Here is a 25,258-nt window from a genome sequence, read left to right as displayed (position 1 = left end):
TTGGGAGATTTAGGACAACAAATAGTGAAAATGAATGCATCCCACCGCTCACATGTCCTGTTTATGCTGAAAGGGAAGAAAAAGGTGTGGTAATTCAATTCGGTTCATTTTGGCGGATGTAGTTTGTGCACAAAAAGAAAAAAAATCATTTCTGTAAATAAATCAGTCACCCCGGTCCGCCGATTAAAATGTGGTCCTCCAAACAATAGACACATGTGTCGGTGCAACACAAAAAGCAATTCAGCAGCACTTACAAACCGCAGCCTCCAAAATGAAAGCACAGAAAACGCAATCAACAGATCTCTCAGTTATTGTAAACAACCATCATGAACTGAAGATGTAGTGCAGGACCCTTATATTAGAATCCGTTCACTTTCGCGGATGTACCTAATGAACTGGCTATAGAGTGCGTACGAAAGGGATTCTGTGCATGTAATCCACTCGTTGACCTCCTTCAAAGCCGAACCGTTAAATGACTGATCAAAAAACATGAAGAAATGAATGAGCTTTTCAAGTACGGGACACTTTAAGTTGTAGAATTCATAATGCGGAGTCATTTGGATATTCCCAGTTCTTCGTATCCACTGAACCTCTAGCTCCCTTTTCTCCACCCTCTGTGTTTGGTTCAGAGAAAGTAATTTTGTCTGTCAAGCTCGAACAAAGCAAGAGTCACCTCAGAGGTCACGCTCCCTTTGCTTAAATGTACACAGAATAATGATCCGTGTTCATCAGCAGACGACAGCAGGCTCCTTTATGCGCACTGGACAAAAGAGGAAGGTTACATCCGCTACAATGTCATTCCTATGGCATCCCATTGTTGGGGTGTTGTCTGCAGTCATCATCACGGAAGAGAGGCTGCAATTTGCCACATTTAAAAAACCGACACGCTGAGTGAAGCCTGGTAATGAGATGTACGGGGGTCTTAAAAGCTTATTAATCAACTTACGTTTCGGCGCGACATTTTCATCAGATGCTCGACAGTGGAATTAATGCTCAGTAGAAGTTTTATTTATTTTTTTTTTCTACAAAAAGAAAAGAAAAGAAAAAAAAAAAACGTACAAACAGGTAACATCACTTTGCAACCAGCACATTGAAACATTACATTCCTATTTTAACACCATGCACTTTCGGATAATGAAAAACAATAAATGTGTGCGCGTAATATCAAAGAGGTCATTGAATTTTAATCTGAATGCCAAGCAGGTGCTTGGCGAGGATTCAGTTTTCAAGCAGCATTGATAGTATTTCACTCCCTCGCGTGCGCTCAACCTAAGGTCCTTTAGGTAGTGTGAGAATTGGTTTTGTGGGACCGGCGATGATTTCCAAAACACACCGCAATTTCGTAACCCAAGGTAAGCACTGTTTTTTATTACCTTGAATAAAAAAAGAAAAAAAAAAGGAAACACTGCAGTAACCCATGATCTTTTCATCATTCAATGTCTTTTTCACTGAGGAGTGTTCAAGTTTAACAGCATCTTAGAAAAATAACTGGTTCTGTATGTACAACAGGAACGGCGCTAGAAACACACGTTGACAGCCGTTTTTGTACATTGGTCGTCTGATCCCGTAAGTGAAAAGTGCCTGTCACGGTTGAGTGGACACTAAATATTGACCCACTGAATGTCTAATCCAGCATTAATATGGCTGTGACGTATCTGAGAGATATGACGATGATTTCATCAGGACGCTGCAGAGCGTCGGGAGTGGAAATATTCTTCTTTTCCAACAACGCGCTGATTCAATCATCCTGAAAACCGATGGACCGAACACAAAACTATTTTCTAAAGGCACACATCCCGCTCTAAGACGCTGTGATTTCTCAAGATTGTCCCAGTAGAATCCGAAGCTGAATTTTTGAAGCTGATAAAGAACTAAGGGAGTTTCAGTAATCACTTTTGCAGATAGTCGTGATAGTACAGAGTGGTTCTCCATATCTACGCGTTACATTCATTAGAACTGAATCAGACAATATGTACTCAGAGGAGAATTCCCAGTTAACCACCAATTACTTTTCCCTCGTCAATCAATAGTTAATGAATAAATTACACTATGGAACAGTTAAGTCCAATATGCTAATAATACGCTAAGCTCGTATTATTTTTACCCAAAGACCTCAAGGCAACCAACATAATAACAAGGAAATTTAGTGGTAGAATTTGAAAGATATGTTTGAGGTAATTTAAAAACGGTGTCTCCACTACATCTTTTTAATATAAAACCTTAAACACAAAGGGTATGACATTTTCAAATCCCCAATAAACAAATGTAATAGATGCCTGTAAAACTGCAACTCCTGTTTAGGTGAGAGGATTTTTTTTTGTTGTTGTTGTTTTTGTTTTATATATGAACTGGTGCTGTTTGATTGGTCGGCCAGTTTCTCTTTGGAAGTTTGTCAGCCTAAAAAAAAAAAAAAAACTTAACAGCATGAGAGTCACTAAAGAGAGAAAACAAAGGCCTTTGTCTTAAATCTCTGATGCTACAGTGTGTGAGCTTGTTACGGAAGATGAACCAGTGTATCGATGTTAGCACAGGGTTGCACAGGGCTACAACGTCCTCCGTTGAGTGCCATGGGCCAACGCCCAAAGAGAATCTTGAAGTGTAGACAGAGTTTCCAGAAATAAGTTCCGCTTTTACAAAATAAAAAATATACTGTACGTCTGAAGCTGCAGTATCGTTATAGCTTATAAATGTTGTCTCGCTATCCGGATTTGGTTTGGTTCACTTACCAAATGTAACTTTCCTCTTGTTCGAAATGAACCAGACACTGATATGGAAAGAAGATGAGCAGCAAAACCAGCTGTCTTGTTTTTACCTACTGTTGACCCACAAATGCACACGCCGGGACACGGTGTACGGGAACACTTCAGGCCACCGCAGTAACGTGTCTACCGTATCATCAAGGCTACTCTGTTTAATTGCAATCTCTACGAGTCTGAGCAGCACAGCGGATGCGTGGCTAACCCCTTATCTGACACAGTCCGACTTTCTTTCGTATCTGCGTCCTCCGTGCGCAAACCCCAACGCACTGTTCTCCCGGCCCGGACAAAAAGAGGTCCCCAAAGCTACGGCTCGTCGTGTCACGTCGGGAACGGCAGGTGCAGCCTCTCTCAAACCTGCGGCGAGCTGTAAGGAGAGACGCCTCCATAATGGGAGATAAGCCGCTGCTCGCCCGGATCTTTGTGTTTGCTGGCCGGGCTTTCATGGGGAGAGGCGTGTGATGTGTGTGTGATAAGAGCCACCTGGTGAGGGTGCGGAGAGCCAGGACTGTTTGGAGGAGGACGGAGCGGGAGGAGGGGAGCGGCGAGGTGAGGGATCAGACGCTCAGGGTCATGTTACGGAGCAGCCACTGCTGAGAGCGGCTGCCGTTGCAGTCTCTCAGGGTGGGCACCATCTTGTCCTCCTCGGTCGGCATGTCCAAGCACTGGTTGCTGTTCACGTGCAGCAGAGTGAGCCGCTGCAGAGAGAAGGACGACAGCAGGGGATCAGACAGATGCGAGCACGTGAATGTACAGACGATATGAAATTAAGTTAAATGACGACCTCTCCGCGGGTTCACCGTAAACGGCGCTTTGATGAACCCACCCTCCAACTCAACTTCTTACATGTGCATAGATGATTCTGATGAAGGTTCACAGAAACACTTGATTCACTTCCCGATTTTCGCCCGTACGTGTCGGCCCGGTAACCGAGTGCCGACGCGCGTTACATTCATTAGCTGAGGCAAGAAAATAAACAATGACAACATGAAGTCTGGCTTCTAGACGAGAAAAGTGCTGAAATGAGGCTCCTGATGGCAGAGAGACTTCTCATCGTCACTTTAGAATGTAAGAGGAATTTCTGCGAATTAATCAGTGTCATTAATTATTGATGTCACTGATTATTATAAATATTCAATAATTAATAGAAGCAAAGACAAAAAAATGGCATTGCTTTAGAGCATGGGTCTTCAACAGGGGGTCGCAAAATCTTTCGTTGATTAGACATTTTTTATATATTTTTTTAATTTTCACCCACAAATTTAAATTTATTTAAATACACATTAACAAGAATCCAGTATATTTTAGTAAAGGGACAAGGCATAGCTTAATACTGAATGCAAAATGATAATAATGATGTATATTTAAAAATATCACTAGGCTGAGTTTAATATATAGTGGGTAGGGGGTCCCTATTTAATCTCTCCATCAGTTTGGGCGTCTTTGGGCTGAAAAACGTTGAAGACCCCTGCTTTACTGAAACCAAACCTTGGAATTACACACAATGGATATTCAAAAATGTTCTTGTCACATTACCCTCTTTCTTGTGCCGTTTCACCACGGAACGATTTTGCTCTCTTTTAGCTCTATTTTGGTCTCTACCTACACCAGAGGGAAATATCCGATCCTTTCACTGCTAAAAGCTACAACTTATTTATCCTCCCTACATTGTAAAGATGAGGAATAAATAATGGAGATCAAAAGGCTCTATTCTGGACTCCACCTTTTTCTGCACGAAATGTTTTTCGCCGCTGAAATTTAAGAACCAGTCAATATCTCCATTGGGGGCCTTAAAACAAAACCAATGGACTGAAACACTACGAATGCAGCATATTACTCCTAGTACAATATACAACTAATTCAACACTACGCTTTGTGTGGACAACTTATTTGCAAAACTGATTTGATACAGTAGTTTTCAGCTGACCTGTCCACAGTTCTGAATACTTGTTGGTTATTTTGGGAAGCAAAAATAACCAGCATTTTTATGTCAATCATTGAGATATGACGGGTAAAACTGTATGCGAGCAGCTTCTGGGGTTGAAAAAACGAAAACGATGCAAAACGCAAATAAATGCAGTTAGCAATGACGCTCGGGCCTTTACGGCCATATTCATGACAACTGTACAGGTGCTGCATTTGTAATATAACTCATGCAGTTGAATTGCAATAAGGCATGTGCATAATTAAGGGCGTGGCTGCTTTGAGAAACAGATGGTTTTTCAAATAGATGGGATTTAAAAGGGGCTCTTCAGTAAACCACGAGGGCTTCACAGCCAACCCTAACCCTTGGTCATTACACCACAGGGACTTTCTCACAGGTGTGAATTGTATTAATGTTCAGAATTTAACAAAACTGGAATTTATTGCATACAAGTTACCAAGCCATACAGTTCGTGGTAATACTGGTATTAACCCTCCTATTATCCTCAAATATTACTAACACGTTTTACCCTCGGGGTCAATCTGAAACAGCTTGGGGTCAAACTGACTCCAGAAGAACACCAATGTGTGCAATATGTGTTCAGCACATTTATCATGATATCATCATGATAATTTTATGCTTAACCAGCTGTCCCCATCAAATTAGGAAAAGTCATGAAATATCAAGCAAAAAAAAAGTCAACCGTTATTTTTTGAATGTTAAACACTGAATGGGGTCAAATTGACGCCAAGGATAACAGGAGGGTTAAATAAATGAAACTAAAATAAATGACGTTAACCATGCGGCGTATTTATGCCATGATGTATGACGGCAACAAACTTGGACACGTATAGCTGGAAGCAAAACGTTGCCGTTCCAAAAAAGGAGCAACTGTGTTTTGATAACCCCTCAGGAAAAAGAGTTAATAGGTGCTACATCATCACATGGCCAAATGTGCCATCATCTACGAACTAAATGAACCGTGAGACAAGTTGTTTCGGGACGCGTCTCATTCAGCTGTGACAGTGACTGATTAACAGGCCTTCGACTTGAAAGACATTCTGGTGAAATTAATGATGACCGAATCTCGTTTCATTTTGTGGGTTCTGGTGCTGTGCGTGCTGACTGACTGTCACAGATTTCCGAGACACCTGAAGAAAACAGAGTCACCGCTGATGTAATTACTGTGTTTCTCTCCTTCTCCCCCCACGCCACGGTTTGTGTGCTTTTCTGCCACGTGGACGATAACAGAACAGGCTGGACCAGACTTGAAGAAGACACCTGTTGCGATGAGCTGCATCCTGTGAGAACCTGTGGCTATCTGCCACAAAAACACCAGATATAACACCCCCCACCAACGACTGCAAGAGACCTCTCAATGGCTTTGATTAACCATTTATGTTAATGCCCTCAGAAGTTACATGCTTCCGCAATTCCCCTCCTCACTAGAGTTGCTCTTCTTGTTCTGGTAGTCACATCCAGAGGAGGGGAGGACTTGGAGGAGGTTTGAAAGGAGAAGCAGTGGCTCGCTGTGGGAAACAATGCCAAGAGTGAAATTGGGGATATTACGAAAGGCTCCGTATACTGTTGTAACGTATAAAAATCAACATCAAAGTCGAGACAACCTCAGGTTTAACAGTCTGAGGCGTGATACAGCGTTATCTTGGGAGTCGGTTTCAAACCGTACAAACAACCTGCAGTCTGGCATTATTATTATTTCCTTTTTTTATACCCTGCCATCGAGACACCAGTGTTCATTAAAACAAGACTCTTCCTTGACTGTTGACAGAGGATATTCAGACTAATGAGCTCACAGAGACGATCAGGCCGTGTTTGATCTTAAGATATAAAATACAACGGTCTGACATTTTCTTCCTGGACACAAAGACGTGTGCACACACACGCACGCATGCACACACGCACACACGCACACACGCACGCACACACAGACATCTTGCTTGAAGTGCAGATTGTAGACCGCCCTACAGGCCACATTTGTTCAAACAGAGCCAGAACAAAGAGAGCAGGTGGCAAACAACCTCGCACACCTGGCGAAAAAGTCAAAGAAAAAGAACAATAAAGTTGTTCTACACTAGAGACACTCTACTTTTCTTGAGTTATTTGACAGAGAATGATTCACTTTTAAAACAAAAGCTATACCCTGGAGACAGTGTCCTCTGTAGACAGGGAATAAGAATAAATAATGAAGATCAAAAGTGTCCCCTTATTCCAGACTGATTATATTTTTGTAGCATGTGAAAATGACCAGCAGTGGGATCAGCAAACATTTCTTGTGTTACTTCTCTAACGTGGAGGTAGTTTAACCTGTAAATCATACATGTGGCTTAGGGGATACTGGGAGTTATGTACCTTCTCTCAAAGATCCTCACCTACTCTAACAGCAGAGATTACAGAAGAGGAATATAACAGCTGTGGGTGGAGAAAAAAAATGATCCACATTTAATGAAATTACTAGAAATGTGGAGGTCCTGTCCTTTGCTCATAATTATTTCATGCCTGCTTTGGGGAAGAGAAAACTCCCATCTCAGCCTCCCAGCAAACCGAGCGCCGTCTCTGGAGCGAGTCGCTGAAGGTGCACAGCTGAGACCGGCTAATTAAATGAGGACGGTTTCTAACCGTAAACCCCGGTTGAAGAATAGTATCCTTTGTCACCGTGCAGCACAGGAGGGCCTCGCCGAAAGGCACGAGAGTTCCTGTTCGACGTGAGCCTGCGCCGACTGGAAGGGGATCTGGACGACCGCTTTTTTTTTTTTGTGGGAGATACAAAAAACAGCGGATTCCTTTTATCTCGTGGCAGAGTCAGCGGCCGCCTCATTTGCTTTAATGCTGCCCTGCTTTTGTGTACGTCCTCTCGTGTTGCGCCGGCGATGCCAGGAGGACCTCTGGGTGTGAACGGCAAACCAGGCCATCTAACAGCAGGTCACTTCCCTACCGCAACTCCGACACACACACACGAGCAATCCTGGGAGCCGCTTACCCAATTTACCCTGCTTGGACACAAAAACCGTGGCGTGCTACAGTGAAATTGCTCTTTAGTGTTTTGAGAGATGCAGCGGCGCAGGACTCGGAGGTGTAAACTCCAGATAACTCAGCAGAACAGAAATGGCCAGAAAGAAAATGACTGACGGACCCAAAACCTGGAAAAAAGGCGAGAAAATAAGTACCCCGAAAACGGACGGGAAACGCTGCGCCACAAAACATTCCTTACAAAAGTATGCAAATAAGCAGGCTGAGCGGCGAAGAGCACCGATAATTGGGATTCATCGGTTTTACAATATGTACATGGCGCACAGTGTACACAGCTGCTTCAGGCCAATGAGAGAGCAGCCTGAGAGACCAGGGCCATGAAAGGCAGGTTCACAATGAAGGATCACTTCAAAAGAACTTGTAAACAATGGAAAGCCCATTTCAATCAGCCCTGCACGTAGATAATCAGCCAAAAATAACCCCATCCTCCTCCATCTCAGCCACCATTCACCGGGCGCAGGCCATCCGGAGGACAGCCAGTGGATTTTCAATTCAAAATAAAATATTCATCCTGAAAAATAAATGTCAGATAAGATCTAATTTGACTAGCTGAAGCTCTTGGGAGATATAACCTTATATACCGAAGAATCCCAATGGCGCATCTGTAACATGGTTCTGTCCCTCATAAAAGATCACCACTTAATGCTCCCTTAAACCATTTACATGCACACACACACGTGAAAGACCGACAAGCTACTCTCTAGTCTAACTAAAACAGAACTCTAAACTACATCGCTGTGACTCCAGCCTCTAATCTAAACCTAGCTTCCGCTCACCTCAGGCCCCCCACAGCCCCAAAGAGCAGATGTGAGTTTAGAGAAAATAATCCGTGGGACTGTAGTAGAGGTGTCTAGCGACCTCCAGGCGAGTGTAGTTGTGGAGGATCCACGACTGTACTGGACTGTTGTTACAATACTCCACAGTGGGGCCATAGGTGCCGTCCTCCAGACGGCCGATGGTCAGACATGATTGGGTGATGATGTGGAGGAAGGTGTGCTTCTGCAGTGAGCCGGGAGGGAAAAGGGACAGATGGTTGTGAAGGTAAGTCAGAGTCATAAAGGTATTCATAAACAGATGTGTCTGTTCCTCACCGCAAACTCTCCCAGTTATTAACAGTTCATACTAAAGTGTGTCATTTATTCGAGGCATTAAACCTTCAAGCATCGACTGACTGGGTTTATATATTCTCATTTTTTATTTAGTTATTGGAGACAATGTGTTTCAGTTATAGGCCTTGGTATTCATGAAACTATACAGGCTGGAAGTGTCAGTCAATATACAATAAGATAAAGCTGCTCTGATATGAACATCCAGCCTTTTATGCACTTAAATGTGTTTATTTAAGTGCATATTATGAACTTTGTGACATCCAGCAGGTCATTGTTTAGTTTGTAGCCAAATGCAGAAGAGGAGTTTTGCCGGATGCACGTGCAATTCAGCTCCTTCACTGATTATGCAGAAATTTTGAAGTTACCTATAACATTTGTGGCATTTCTGATTCAGGAGATTGAATAAGGTCAGTCAGCACAGTCTGACAAAATGGACATCGGCATAAATGGAGTCATGCTCTGCTTCACCCTTTAGGGTTTATCAGTCGAGAATGAAAACACGTTGGCTGTTTTCACATGATTCTACTATCTGTTCCCCTAGATGAAAAAGTGCCTTCAATATTTACAGTGAAGATGACATAATGTATGTGAAACACGTTCTGAAGGTTTCAACAAGACCACAGACCTAATCGTGTAAATGTAAAAAAAATAAATGTGCTATAAATGTTTTCTTAAACTGACACTTTCTACAAAGGCATCAATCAGTCTCCAAACCCCGTGTTTGTCTCGTTTAATAGTGGGTTTATCAAATATCAAGTTTGCAATTTTGCTAATGTGGAACATTTTTTGTTCCTTTTCCCACTGCTTGATAAAGCCTAAGTCCTGTTGGAGTTATCACACTTATAAATTTCTCACTTGTAAATAACTTTCCATCCAATATGACATGCACGCTACGTTATAATAAAGACACTGTCATTTCACATTGTGAGTTTGATGCCTGTCAGTCTATGATTCACACACTGTATCTGTAGAAAACTCATTAATTGCATTTTTCCTTAACCAAGTGTGACTGAGCTAAAACATGCACGGCTTGAAAAGGGGAGATTTTTTTTTTTCTACTTGTACGCAAAACTTCACACTTACAGTGAAGTAAGAAATCAATCATAGGTGGAAAACTCAGCACACTACGACGTTCTGTGCGGCAAGACTCGAGAAGCTATTTTGACAACTACGGTGTTTGTATCCGACACATTTACGTGCGATTGGTTCTGTGGCAAGCTCAGTCTTTTTCGGTTCAAACAGCAGAGCAAGTGAAAAAAGAGGGGCGGCCGTCCGTCACAGCTGTAAATGAATACGGCTGGAATGTGGAAAAGTCGGGCGTTCTCGTGAGGTGAAACTGATGACCAGATGAAATGGTAATGGTACTGTAGTCGCCCAGGATTCAGCCCCTGTCAGTCACGCCTGGGCTAAAAATAACACGGGCCACTGACAGCGGTGAAACCCCAACGCTGTTTACAACGGAGACTTGTTCTCTTCTTTTATGAATTATTCACGTTTTTCATTTTAAGGATGCACCCAGAGAACAAAGTGTAATGAAAGGATTTCTCCGAGGGTTTGTTCGGGGCTTGATGGAAAGGCCTCTGGGCTTCCTCGAATCGTCGTATTCACATGTCAGAGACGGGACATCTCACTCACTCGTGGGGAACGCTGTATTCACTGTGGTCCCGTCCTGCTACTATCTCCCAGTGGTTTAAAAATGAATGAATTGTTAATATAAAGATGCTTTTCGAGTTGTATAATCCAGAATTTATTTTTCCTTTTGAAGAGGATAATTTAGGTTTCCATTGAGATTCAGAGTGTCTTTATGTTTCCTGTCAGCAGCTTCATTTGACTGAAGATTGGATATGTAAAACTGTTAGAGATTCTATAGCCACGATTAAAATGAAACCCTGGTCTTTAATAAGCAGATTTTTGCGTCTTCATTCATTTTTGTTTTCATTTTGGTGCTAAAGTGACACAAATTGATAAACTGTGACAGACGCATTAGATTTTTCTATGAATTCAGCTGTGTCTTTTGTGAGTGTGTCCTCACCATTTTGTGCCTAATCCATCTAAATGTTGTTTTCTTTTCTAAGTTAGTTTTATTTTTAGCTCTGGTCTTGCTATGTGACTAGTCATTAGGTTCAGCGTCTGTGTTGTCATTTGTGTAACGGATTTGGTCATTTTGATTCGATGATTTGATTTGATGGAGCAGATATGGTAAATTAATGTTATGAGGAAGGGACGATTAATTCTAACCAGAACCTAAAAACAAATGTATTAGGATGACTTCCCAATTAAGATTTAATTATTTTTTTCTAAGGAAAAGGTTTAACTTCACATCAAGATTTAAGGGATCTATTCTAGAAACTGCACGTCATAGTTCACACACGACACTAGAATCACAGGAGGCAAACTATGGAGAAACATTCAGGTGTGACTTGAACAGCTTACCTCAACATCATATTCCCATTTGCCAACAAACTGTACAAAATGAGAGAAGACGAGGGAAACAGCTGCTCATCTCCTGTGCCGCTTGATAAAAACCACAACATGCAGCGCCATCTGGTGGCAGGAATAAGGTATTCCTGTATCTCACGTTTTACTACCCACCCCCTTCAAGTGCGCCACCGCTCACAAAATAACAAGATGACACGAGAACTTACAGCTCCACAGCGTTTCATCAGACCTATCCAGTACATCAGCAGCAGCTACCTGCAATTACAGCCTCATTTTGGATCATTCGGTGGCTGCGGTGCACAAAGATCCTACCTCGGCATCGTACTCAAACATCTGATTTCCCTTCATGTGGTGACACTTGAGCATGACGACGGGTCCGTTGAGACGGGAGACGTCTAAACAGAGGTCGTCTGTCCGGATTTCTTTATCTGCTGTGTATGAGAACACCTGGGGAAAAAAAAAAAAAAAAAAAAAAAAAAAGTTGAATGGAGCCTGTAAAAAAAGCATCAACAACACCAATATAAACATACATTTTATTTAGATTTTTGATTTGTCAGTTGCTTGATTTGAACGGATTATGTACTGTTCAAGGTGTCAAGGTGTAGTGCTTGATAATAAAGGGCACAATGATTAGGCCAGAATCCAGTCAACAATTGACATAAATCAACTCTGCACATAAGAAATTAGAGAAAATATTTGGGGAAATTATATACAGCATTTCCCTGTCAGTTTGTATTTACAACATATTGTTTGCAGACAACCAACCACACATCGAGAATAGAGTAAATACATGTGAATATGAATAAATATCAGTTTGACGTCATTATACCTGGTTTCCACCCATGCCGTGACAGTTGAAAAAGCCGACCTTCTCGTTCTCCTTTCTCCCCATGTTGTCCACACATTGGTTGGTCTCGACATTTCTGATCTGCAACAGGAAGTGCACGGACAAAAGCTCCTTCAAATTAAAACTGCATCTAGACGTTCATGGTTAGCAGTGATTCAGCCATTTAAAAAACAGTTTTGGAAACCTCTATTATCCCTTTGGTGTCACAGTGTTTACACGGTGAACTTTGAGTGGGGCATTTATTGACAGTACCTCAGGCTGCACAAGGACACAAATGTTATTTTTAATATGAAGCAAGGCCAGGTCGCGCTCGGGAGATTAATCGATGATATGAATGATTATGCTGAAGCCATTTCGCACGCACAGGACACAGCTTTGAAGAAGATTCTTTCTCGGAAAAACCCATGCGAGAGACACAACTGACAGTTATAGTCACAGAGGACATCACAGCCAGTTCTACTACAGAAAAGCTCCTTTTATGGAGTCAAATAGTCTGAACACCTAATAATTACAGGCTAAAATCACATATATAACAGAGTCAGTCCAACTTCTACTCATCATCTTTACTTTTAAAGCTGAAATAGAGAATTGAGACAACTGCACAGTCCTTTCAAACATCGTGAACACACACACTGACGCGGCTAAATCTTGAGCGGCTGACTCTACACATGTGGCCTAAGCCATTATAATGCCCATCGCGCAGGAATAGAATTGCATTCATAATTAAGTGATATGAAACCTAACGGTTCCAGCCGTAAAAGAAAGGCTGACTGCGTGTTACGAGGAGGATGAGGAGTCTGGCTTAGAGGAAGCCGGGAGGAGAGGGGAGGCGCTGCAGTGGCTGGAGAGACCAAGGGAACCGGCTCTCACTGCAGCACAGCAGAGAGGCACGGATGAGAAAAATCCTGTCATCCTCAGCTGTATGAATGTCGGGAGATTACAAGCTCATTTCACCGCGAGTTCTTCGTCTGTCATTACTTTTAAATGGCCCCCGTCTATCTGTCAGACGGCAGGCTGCGCGTCTGCTCTGGCTTCACCCCATGCTGCACTGCTGTCGACACGGAGCCATGTGCATCGAGAGGCAAAATAGGTCACTTAAATAAATCTTTATTCGGCGTCAGCGGGAACTAACTCATAAAACTGACATCTATTATTATCAATTAATTTCTATTAGCGGTTCCGACAATACCAATTTGCTTTGCACATCCATCTACCCACTGGTCATTTTAAAAAAAAAATAGCTAGATTTTCCCAGATTCATAGAAGAGGGAATAAGCATTTTCCTAATGCAGCTTGCTAATAATTTACAGCATTATGTGAGAGGTCGCGACTGCTCTTTGCACTATTCGGCCTTTTAAAATTCAACATAAAACTGGACCCTGACACTCTGTAGAATGAACACGCGAGCCTTATCTCGCCCACCCAGCATGCACAGCATAACTGTGTAAACATGCGAGAGGGATCAATAGTGACCACACGAACATCCCCGTGTTTGTTTATCATACATGTTCAATACAAACAGCTGGGGATGTTTGCTCTTTATCTCGTTGTGTCAAGCACTCTGCTGGATGCTGAGATTTTCAGATTTGTCCCACAGAAATGAAGCCTTTCCAATAACCGGACAGCCCTGGATGTGTCTGGCGAGACGCAGAGGGAGCCGGCGTGCGCCTGCTGCATTAAAGAATATCGGAGTATAAGAGTGTGCTCATACTTCACCAAGTGAATAGTATCTTCTCGGGATCTGGGAGTCCGGGTAGACGTTCTCTAGGTACCAGGAAAAGGGTTTGCATTTCAAGGCCTCGCGGAGGGCTTTACGGGAGGAGACGTCTCCGTAGTCCACCCGCATCACGCCTGCAGACGAAGACAGGGATTCAGCTGCATGTGTCCATTGGTATTAGCGTTTACATTAGAAAGACAGAAGGAGGGTTAAGTGTTTTTATTGCACGACCACAACTAAACACTAGAGGGATCCATCATGGAAAGATTTGTTTTTTGTTTTTTTTGTCTAACATAATTCACCTGACTTTAATCCCATTTACACACACAGTGTCCCTCTAAACGTAAGGCACCTCCTTCAGATTAAGTGAAATATCTTGGGCCACGATGAGAAATGAAACCACCTGATGTATCAACCCCGATGAAACCGAAGACCCAAGGAAGGATTAGACAGCCACTGGGCACAAACACTTACAAATACGTTAGGCAGATGGTTTCTCCCTCGAGTGCCTCTTGAGGGCTCATAGCGTGCACGTGGATAGATACAGGGTGGTAATTTATTTTGAAAGAGCATGATTGCAACGGGGGAAATTTTCAAACACCTGCCAACATTCGCGACCTGCAGTGCTGCACTGCCTAGATCCACCGAACGCGAGCGAGACAATGCGCGCCGCGCTGTCTGCAACGCCGATAATGTCTTACACATTACAGAAATAGAAATTTCAAGCTGGCAGATGAAAGCATCGAACGAGCGGAAGGCCTAGTTTTTCTCCAGCCAGCTTTATTCCCTCTTTCCTCTTTCTGTCTCTGTAGGGCCTGATCATCAGATGTTGCACATGATGAATAGCCTCTTTGATCTTGAAAAACACCAGTGCAGAGGAGGGGACAAGGAGGGAGATGCACTTTTAATAGGATCACTAGACGCCACTCCCAAATTCAGCCCGAGCAACATACCGTGTTGCTCTGTGCCAATAAGTGAGGTCTGGCAGCAGCACAGCCCAGATCATTCTCCCTAATGTCCCGGAGGAACAGACAGTCATTGCAGGGCCACAATACGCGGAAAAACTCATCCATCACAACCCTGGCTCTGTCTGCACACCTGCCCGTGGAGAATCCTGCCCGGCTGAGTGGAGGAGAAGGTTACGATTTGTGCTGCAAGATGGGCAGATTACAGATGATCCCTTATAGCTTGGCCGGCATCTAAAAACACTTAACCAGAGATTTCCGGGAGACTGCTGTCTGCTAAAGGGTAATCACATTACTAAGTCGACAGATGGGGGGGTACTCATCACTCAATCTGCACACTCGTATTCTTCTAGTCCGTCCGTATGTGTCTGAGCTCTGTTAGAGAAGGGACAATTCTGTGCCAAGTTTCTGCACCCAAGTTCTGGGGAGCATGAAAAACGGGGGAAAAAGTAGTTCTACTCTGAGGACAAAGCGTTATTAAATTTGAGTGCAAGGGTAGAAAAGGGGAAATGTAAGTTGTTAGAGGAGTGTGAAAAAGTGCCATGCAAGATATCCGACTAAAAGAGCAGGCAAGCCTTTCCCTTTTCACACCAATTTGCTAAACGTAATATCAGTGAGAACATAAGTAGCACAGAGGGGTCTAATGAGGGTTGTTCATATCTGCTTTTCAACAAAACCTCTATTAAAATCCAGACTGAACTAGAATATATTTATTTTATGAAGATTAAAGACATGTGAAATTCAGTTTTCGCGTCTTTGTCTCGGATGTGGCATTCTTCTGTCGCAGTGGCTGAAATATTCAGTCACGCGGTGGCCTGTACCTGGAGATATGATGTAGAAGAAGTCTTTGAAATCGTCCATCCAGACTTCGGCCAGGCGCCTGTTGTTCTTGTTGATGACTTGGCCCGTTCCTCCAGGGAAGCTGTACGGGGTGGCCTTCCGGAAAACATGGCCCACATGTGAACACGTTACAATTTCCAAGGAGCCACCACACTGCCAGATCTGCAGAGACACGGAGATGATGAAGTAGATTTACATAGCACTCGGCAAGAAAGCAGACGCATACGCCGGATGGACGCTCTGTAAATTACCAGTGGAGTTGTTTTATTTTTCCTCACTTCTTGACGTCGTTAAATGTAGGAGCAGTGAGGTCGCTTTGTGGGATCAGGGGGAATAAAAGGTCTACGCTACCATAAATGCTGCAGCAGCTCTGTGAGGTGCCTTTGTGCCACGTTTTCTAAATGAATATTCAGTTTAAAATAAGCAAAGTGGGATTAACACAGTCGGATTCTGTTTTAGGAAAAGAAACGTTAGATAAGTTGCTCCTGTCCATTCAGCCATGTGGACATTCTTGTTTTTATGATCTATTATTTTGCTTTAAACCTGCATCGTATAGTGTCTTTTAGAATATTTACTGGGTCAGTGCTCCGTGTATGTGTATTTCAGCTATATGCACATTTTTAGGCTTTGTCCTGACAGCTTTTGGGATGCCAATGTTGCATTGTGTGGAAGTTGGTCCACCACTTTGGTCCAGACTGAAATATCTCAGAACCTATTGGAATTGCTATTATTCTCACATACATTAGGGTTTTTTATAGCTTTGTTTGCCCTCGACCACTGTGACATGTGTGTAGGCTCCATCATAATCCTACTTGTTAAAACTAGCCGCTAAAAGCTCAGCTCTGATAAAAGAAATCATTGTTTGCCATGAACCAACAGACACCAGATGTAAAACTGTGCAATATAAGCAAAATACATAGATTTACATGGTGCTTATCAGCTCCCATCAGCTCTGTGTTCTGCTAGTTAACAAATGTTATCGCGCTAATCAGCATGCTAACACTGTCATCGTCAGTACATCATTATGGAACCTGAAGGGAAGGGTCCGTGGTTCAAGTGTGGAAAATGTGGACGCAGGTCTGGTAAGACGCTAACCTCACCACAGTATTCCTCCTACTGTCACTCACTCTGAAAGACATTTCCAGGTTCTCTCCGCCCCAGATATCCATCCCTGGATCGTAGCTTCCAATTTCTTCAAAATACGATTTGTCGATGGAGAATAATCCACCTGCCATGGTGGGGGTCCTGCAGAACGCACACACAAATTAAAATGAACAAACGTAAAAGTCTTTTGTGTTGTTACATCTGCTGCATTTGTTAGCATCTTACTGTAACCCAGAGGAACCATGAGGATATAATAAAAGGCCAATTTGTTTGACTGTTTGAAACAAAACCTGAGAGGGGTAATTACTTTTATCTTTTAATTCGCTCTATGCCGACGTCGGCCATGAATTACGGCTATTGTTCGTTGCTGGGAGGGATTTGCATACAGATGACAAATTGCACCTAGTGCTGCGAAGCCAAAAGAGGCAGAGATTCCATTATTTTATTTTAAAAAGATAGTTACATTACAAACGATAAACATCAGAACTCTGTGGATGCCATTGGGGTGGGGGGTGCACAAAAGAAAGAAAATCTATTTCTAGCTGCAGATAAAAATTTCCTTTTTATAAGACAAGTTCCTGTCAGAAATGTACTACAAATGTTTTTTAAACCCGCTGCCAACTCAAGAAAAAAATATTAGCTTGAGCCTAAAAAAAAAGTAGGTGGGTTTATTTGTGTGTGTCAATTCACCTCCTCTCTCTTCATTTTTAATGAGAACACTTCTATAATTGGAAGAGTCAGACACGCCTTCCCATTAAACGTAATCCAGATGATCTTCTTAGGAAGAAGAAATACATTCTTAGCGTACCTGACAGGAAGTGTTCTGTCCCCCTTGCGTCGATCCATCTCCCTCTGGGGAACAGGGTACCATCGGAAATTCAGCTTCCAGTTGAATCCTCCGTACGTCATGTCTGAGCCGGCCATGTACTCGAACGTCTCATCACTGATGACATCTATGATAGGGCACACCACTGCTGTCCTGGAAGACACGAAGCATGAGACTCAAAGGTAAAGATAAACTGTGGATGAAAGCCTGCATTCTACATTTAGCACAGGATGATTTAACACGTGTGAAACCTAACGGTGGAAACAACATTATTACTTTGAGTGTGTTTTGAACATCCTGGTTCAAGTAACAGACCAGATTCGAGGAAGAAATCGAGCTCCGGTTTGTTTGTGCCGTGTCTAAAAACACTACACCTGCAGCCAGCTGCTCATTTTGTTATTGATTGTACTTTAGAAGTGTTCAGTTCGGCCTGGGAAAAAGTACAAAAGGTCATGGAAACCGCATCGACAAACTTCTGTTGTTTTGCCCGATCAACTGCGGTGAAGTAAAACTGAGACGACCAGAAAGAATGTGAAACCAGCAAATAGTTTCTGTATTGGTTTCTTAAACAACTCAAACCATTTAGCACTCAATCAAAAAAGCCATTCTCCACTGTCCCCAACGCTGTAAGTAGGAATTGCATTACTTATATAGTTTTAAAGTACCAATTAATCTTAAACAAATGGTCATTATAATCAAAAAGAAAAATGCACGTTTGATTTCTTCATTAGAAAGACTAACCTGGGGCTTTTAAAAGTAAAGAATTTGTCCCTTAACCACAGCAAAAGTTAAATCCATGACTATTTCTAACTTCTGTGTGGTTATCATTCAATATCATTGTTAACAGAATTTCAATGTAATGAAGGCAAATAATTAATAAGATTTTTCTGATTAAAATCTAACAAAATACAAACTAAGAATGGACATTACTGCATTAAACATGAGGTTTTCAATAAAAAAGGTTAACCCTGTAACACAAAAGTGATTTCAGCCGTATCGTTCAGCCACACTTTGGATTCGACAAAGCTACCTGTGTCATCAATCATGTGAATATGCAGTCAACACACTCTCTGCACCATCCACCTCAGTCTGCGCCCAGACGTAAAGACATCGATACATGCGCCATGCGCAGCATTCAGTAAAAGCGTAATGGCTCCATAATATAATATTCTGAGTCATACGATAGCAATTCCTTCCCGGGGGAAAATGAATGTGTCTGACCTCAGATAAGATATGGATCTCAGGTGAGTCATTATCAATCCGCCCGTCCATTCATGTGACTCTCTGCTCTGTGTTTTCTCCAGAGGATGCATCTTTCATGCGAGTGTGTGCCTTTACAAAAAGCATCTTTGTATCGGACAATGACCTACAGAAAATATCCACTGTCAAAACAAATCCAAAAGAAAAAGATGTCCACTCCGTCAGGCCGCGACACGTTTGACGCTGTCCACTGTAATCTCGATTCTGCTGTCATCTATCTGAGTTAGCAGGGTTAGCGCAATGACAGGGCTACAGTAACCGAAGATAGCTTTTCCTCTGAGGCGGCAGCAAAATGATCATTATCTCCTATCAGCAGTGTCAGGCAGCAGTGTATTCATAACTGATAGTTTGCTGTCCCATCAATATTCACACAGAGCTTAGGCTCAAGCACAAAATGATGCAAGTAGGGTGAAATGTGATGACAGCAGTATTAATAAAGCATGTTTCAGGTCTCAATGGGAACCCCAAATTGGCTGACAATGACAGGCTCTGCAGCAGCGTAATGAACTGTCCCCAAAAAGAAGAATATCCTCATTATTTTCTATCAGCGCCTCACGGTTCGAAAGCCAATTGAAAACGCCCAGCCCGGTCCATCTCTGCTCCTACCTGTCCTCTTTGATGCGAGCCAGGAGCGGCTCCAGCCAACCGACCGTGCACTCGCAGTGAGCGTCCAGGAAGGTGATGACTTGACCCGTGGTGGCCGCCGCCCCCCTCAGCCTGGCTCTGATCAGACCCGACCGCTGCTCCATCCTCAGGATCCGCACTGGCACGTCCAGAGTCCGCACGTAGTTCTCCAGCTTCTTCTTCAGGAAATCTGAGACAAACCAGCGGGAGAATGAATGACTCATCTCAGCCAACAATTCATCAATATGGTCAATGAACAGCAGTTAATTCATTGTCAAGAAGCGTAATGGCTGGGGATCTTTTTTTGTGCTGTTATAAAGGCATTTTTTGTAGCTCAAACTGTGTGATTGGCCAAGCAGACCTTCGCCGGGAATAATGCAGTCTGAATAGAGTGATTTAATTGAATGAATTCAGAATTTAAGTGGGAAATTACCTGCCAAAAAATTATTTTTTATTTATTTATTTATTTATTTTTAAATCAACAGTTCTCGTGCTCGTTATTTTACCATTTATATCAATCTCAAGCATATACAACCAGGAAAAAGGATGTGGGCAGAACAGGGCAAGGTTTCAAGGAGTAACACATGGTCCCAATGATGAATTTTTTTGTGGGCTATTTTGATGATGTAGATTTGTGTAGGGCAGCTTCTGGAGGGAATATTGATAGTGGAGCCTTTTTTTGGCCTGTGTATTACACAGAATTTGTGTAAGATCCAATAATTGTAAATTTAAGTAGAACTATTTTAATATCGTCTAAAATACTTTTTGTGATAGCTACTCTGCCCTATTTATCAAACTTACAGTCTAACACACCAGAAGATTACAAAAACGGTTAGTTGCAGTCGTCCTTTCATCGATGCATTTATCATTTTGTTCTAATTCCACATAAGCCCTGTAACAGTAAAAAGATACACCTCACCACAGTTAAAGATTAACTTGTGAATCTATCATATATTCGAATCTGTTCATTTAACTAGATGCATACTGGCCACGGTACACTACTAACCTCTCTCGCTGGCGTCGTCGACTAGCACAACTTCCACTAGTAAGTGTCTGGGAGAGCGGTTGACGACACTGTGAACAGTCCGCAGCAGGGTGCTCCATGCCTCGTTGTGAAACACGATGACGATGCTGGTGTTGGGCAGGTCGTCTGAGTACACCTTGGTCTTACAGCTGACAGAGCAACAGGAGAGGAAAAATTAGTAAAACACTGAACAGGAGAGTTGTTTTAGGTGTGAGTGTGGAGTAACACCAGACTACATGGTGTAAAAAGTCACACGTACTCATGACACATTAGAACAGGGAGTGTGCGACCCCTAGGGGGTCCGCAGAGGTACTTCAGGGAAGTCGCAAAAGGTTTGGTTGATCAGACATTTTTTAAATATGTCAAATACACATTAACATGAATCCAACATATTTTAGTAAAGGGATAAACTGCACTGCACTCCTTCAGCGATAAAGGAGTTGTCGCACAGCACACCCCGTTTCACACCACACTAGCCCAGACCTGTCAATCTAAGCCTTCTGTACAGTGGGCAATAGGCCCCGCCCCTATCACTGCTGAGCCAATCACAAGGCTGCATATTACACACTGACTCTGTCAGATTCCCCGCTATTGGCCAAGAGCCTATTCAGGTGAAATATTAGCATGCACCTGCTATATATACATATATATGTATGTATGTATGTATGTATGTATGTATAGTATTGCATATATATAAATATATATAATATATATATATATATTATATTTATGATTATGGGATGTATGTAAGTATATATATCATATATATATATATATATAACACACATATATACATAACACATAACATACATATTTATACATATATAACTACATATTCTTATATACATACATATATAATACAACATTATATATACATATATATATACATATACATATACATACATACACACACACACACACACACACACACACACACACACACACACACACAGATATACATATATATAGACAGCAAATGATAATAATAATGTATGTTTATAAACAGCCCTAGCCAAGTTTAATATAGAATATGGGTCCTTGGCATGAAAACTTTGAAGTTTAGTTTAGTGTTAGTTAATAGTGTTTTTACTGTGAATAGTTTTTTTTTGCTTCCTCAGACAATATGATCACAATATTTAAAGTTTTTAATAGGGGGACTGGTTTCCCACGAATAACAGACAAGGTATTGGCCAGATATCCTGAACATACAACAACACATAAACAAACACATAATAGACATACAATAGATAATAAAAAAAACAGTATTCTGGTTATATTTGATTAGTTGGTACAGTCAATATACAATAGCTGATCCTAGTAGATTAAATATACATTGATAGGAGTTGCATTTTTAATGTTTTCTTGAAGATGGAGATGGAATATGATATTTTTAATTCAAGCTCATTCCAGATCCATGGTCCTCTGCACACAATACTAGAGCTTGTGCATCTTAGCCTGTTTTTGTTCCTGGTGGTGTAAGTGTACATAGGAAGGAAGGTTGGAATGACTTACATACTTTACGGTTTAGTTTATGGACAGTCTGGTACATTATACAGACATTCTGGAGGTTATTGTACTGAGCAAGCCTCAGAAGATTGTGGCAGTGGAAGAGCATTTTAGTAGGGACATTAAACTCGGACCAAGATAAGGCGAGTATGACTCTTTTTTTTTTTCTTTTTTGAGTATCTCTTGCTTTTTTAAATGGAAATGTGCTCACCCATATGATATTACAGTAATATAAGTGAGGCTGAAACTAGGTTTTATATAGGGTGAGAAGTGCAGAGAGTGGCAGAAAATGCAGGCAGCATATTTGGATAGTTTTTGTGAGATCTTCAATATGACATTTAAAATTAAGAAATTCATTTTACTGACTTAATTCATTCAAAGCAAGAGTGATAACAAGCGAGAGAAATTGCATAAACACGTGCATTTGACATATGACTATGACAGTCTTCTCCAAGGAGTAAAAGTCACGCCATTGTTAATCAGCGTTTGTCTGCACCGTCGATCCTTTCTTGTTCTGAGCATCGAGTTTCTTTTTCATCTGGAGTATCAGAAACTTTTTTTTTGGAGGTTTACCTGATTTTCTTTCATTCATTCTGTTCGCTGGAGAAGGTGAATTTATACAACCGTTGCTGCATTCCTAACTCTTGTTGTTTGCTTGCTGCCATAAGCAACTCCACCTCCATCACTTCAGTTTTTTTGCAACCAACCTTTGTTGTATCACAGTAAGCTCTGGTGAAATACCTGCTACTGGTAGGAAGTTATGTGTTTAGAGTTACGTGAACATGTTTATTTGCACTATAGCTTTTACATGATTAATCTAAAATTTGATCATCATCATCATAGCCCTTATGCTGAAATACTTTTACTTGTACACTAAATCTCAATTACGCAGCTCATTATTTTGCATAGACCAGAATTTGAGTTCTTCCATTACTGCCGTCTGTGCATGTCATAGGAGATTTACTGACAAAAACCTCCAAAGAAAGTAGAAAAAGTAAAATCAGTGCTGACAGCCGTGTCAGCATGCCCTTGGTTTGATGTGATGTCTGTCAAACCCAAAGGGCGAGAACGTGGACAACCTGGCACAGCGGCAAAATGGATTCTGATGAATAAAAAATTAGCCAGAGTACCTTACGGAAGGGGATGGGGGGGCGGCTGTGCAGCTTGTAGGGCAGGAGGAGGGGTAGTGGGGGGTAACAGAGGATGAAAAAAAGAAAAACCAACACTGTGGCCGTCTATTCAATGAGGCAGCGCTGACTGACACAACTGGGCCAGGAGGTTGCCTTCAAGACAAAATGCCGTTGCCCTTCAGAGGCAACGACCGGCAATTCTGCACGGTTCTGGAGAATTTTCACCGCGCAGCTGGTGAAATTTTGCAAGGCTAAGCTGTGATCTGTAATGAAGCTGCTGTATTATTTATACTGAGGGGAAGAAGACGGCATAATGGACAGAAAAACATGGAGCTGAAATCAACTGAATGCTCATTTCCACTCCGATATGGGTTTTTCTTTGCACTGCGTAATCATACGTTTCTTTTTTTTTTTTTCACATTTCCGAAAATAGCTTTCTTGTTATAGACAAGATTTAAATAAATTCAAATAAACCCGTCGCCTATTTCTCATGTGATAGGTATCCAGGAGACAAGTCAAGAACTCAACTGGAATATTTCAACATGAATCACTTGTATATTGCCTCCAAGCGAAGCGAAGGTCTGAATATGAAGCAGCCTTAAACGAATGCGCTCCCGCCTCATTCAAAATTCCGCTTTGGATTTTCATTAAGTGATCAAGTGGATCTTGAACGACAGTTACCAATCCCCTTGTCAGGCCTAATGCACACAACTCGCAGGATCTAAGGGTTCACGCGTTGAGACCGTGACCACGATTATGTCTTCTCACACTGAGTACCGTCGTTATTACCAATAACACATAATGGATGCAGCAGTTCATTTTAACTGTCAAAAAGCCTTTGCTTGGTTTAACACCTTGCTTATTATTTGATCTACAGTCTGGGAAACGCTGAAAACAAAGCAAAAATACATTAGTTGTGAAATGTCGAGAACAAAAAAAAAAAAAAAAACATGCCGCCCTGAAATGTGATTGATATCAAAGGTAACAGTGAAGGTTCAGGGTAAGGGCTGTTTTATGCTGGTCTGTTGGAGAGTGGATGTACGTGTGTGAGAGCCAGTTTGTCCGTGTAGATATATTCTATTCTGCAGGTATTAAAGGGTCACTACTGAGGTGGGAGGTGGCAGAGCTTACGCACCCGTCCAGCCTCACGTCCGGCAGGCTCCTGTTGAGTGCGATCATGTCACTGGCCATCAGGTTGAACTGGTTAATCTTAAAGAGCTCCTTCATTTTCTCCTGGTCGTCCTTGGGGATGTTCACCGCCTTGCCCATCTCGCCTGGACCCTCGTGGCTCCGAGACATCACTGCTGCAACATGACAGGGACGACACAGATTTCTGAGGTGAAACTCCCCTTTTGGCGCTAATGAAGCAAACAATTAACATCGAACCCGCACTGCGAAACAAAACCACACTGTACACAGAAATATTTACTGAGAAAGGAGAAAGCGCCGTGAAGGGCGGAGAGAGGCTGGAGAGAGTGCAGCAAAGCATGCTTGTCCTATTTCCATCCACTCTATAAATTCCAATTTTCGATACTCGCATAAAGCCAGAGGCTTAAAAGTAATTTTCCAGATCAATGTGCATGTAGCAAACTGCCTTTTTGTATGTTTTCTAATGCCAGTGTGTTTACTGGCACTACGTACAGCATGTGTAAAATGCATAAAATGTGATATTACTGCACGTATAGAAAAAGTGGCGGTCGTCACGCTTATTAAAGAAATATATGTTTCCTCAAACATCAGCGAGTAGGAAACACGGATAGTGCAGCCATCCTGCTTAAGCTCTATCCTTGTTGCACTGGCTTAGCCTGACTGGGTATTAAGCACTGTACAATCTGGCAGCTATATTTAATTTTAATTTAATCTATTGAGGGGGTTGAATTCAGAGATTTAGGAGCATGTATTAATAGACGAAAAAGCAAAAATAATTCCTGCAGTTGCAACACCGTCCTACAGTCAAATGGCTGCGGAACATCGGCATTGCTGCTGCACAGAGTCAGCTCCCCACACCAAAGGTAAATAAATAACCTCCCATGGATTTATGACCGTGCACTCTCTGTCTCTCTCCAATAATCTCTCAGAACAGAGGCAGTGATTTCCATGAAAGGGGGGCACGCGGTTCACATTAGCTGCCTGGCCTCC

At 42.1% G+C, this 25,258-nt stretch overlaps 1 protein-coding gene across 4 annotated transcripts in view; it reads right to left on the bottom strand.

Moving 5' to 3' along the window:
• Positions 1–986: 986 nt before the first annotated feature.
• Positions 987–25,258, bottom strand: part of galnt13 (UDP-N-acetyl-alpha-D-galactosamine:polypeptide N-acetylgalactosaminyltransferase 13) — a 36,590-nt gene continuing 12,318 nt past the window's right edge. For 2 of the 4 annotated variants that reach the window (XM_047601977.1, XM_047601978.1), the window contains exons 3-13: positions 24,255–24,423; positions 20,466–20,632; positions 19,442–19,649; positions 17,558–17,728; positions 16,773–16,890; positions 15,627–15,807; positions 13,835–13,974; positions 12,106–12,204; positions 11,589–11,723; positions 8,505–8,727; positions 3,311–3,454 (exon numbers count right to left, since the gene is read on the bottom strand). In XM_047601977.1, coding sequence (XP_047457933.1) covers positions 8,542–8,727; positions 11,589–11,723; positions 12,106–12,204; positions 13,835–13,974; positions 15,627–15,807; positions 16,773–16,890; positions 17,558–17,728; positions 19,442–19,649; positions 20,466–20,632; positions 24,255–24,423 — 1,574 coding nt within the window. In that variant the 3' untranslated portion in view covers positions 3,311–3,454; positions 8,505–8,541. Of the gene's footprint in view, positions 3,455–8,504; positions 8,728–11,588; positions 11,724–12,105; positions 12,205–13,834; positions 13,975–15,626; positions 15,808–16,772; positions 16,891–17,557; positions 17,729–19,441; positions 19,650–20,465; positions 20,633–24,254; positions 24,424–25,258 lie in introns of all 4 variants that reach the window. The other 2 variants (XM_047601979.1, XM_047601980.1) reach the window with 2 other exon arrangements.

This window comes from Mugil cephalus, chromosome 12 (genome assembly GCF_022458985.1).
Source record: "Mugil cephalus isolate CIBA_MC_2020 chromosome 12, CIBA_Mcephalus_1.1, whole genome shotgun sequence".
Lineage (NCBI taxonomy): Eukaryota > Metazoa > Chordata > Actinopteri > Mugiliformes > Mugilidae > Mugil > Mugil cephalus.
The sequence above is the reverse complement of the archived record's forward strand: the minus strand, read 5'-3'. Positions and strand labels throughout refer to the sequence as shown.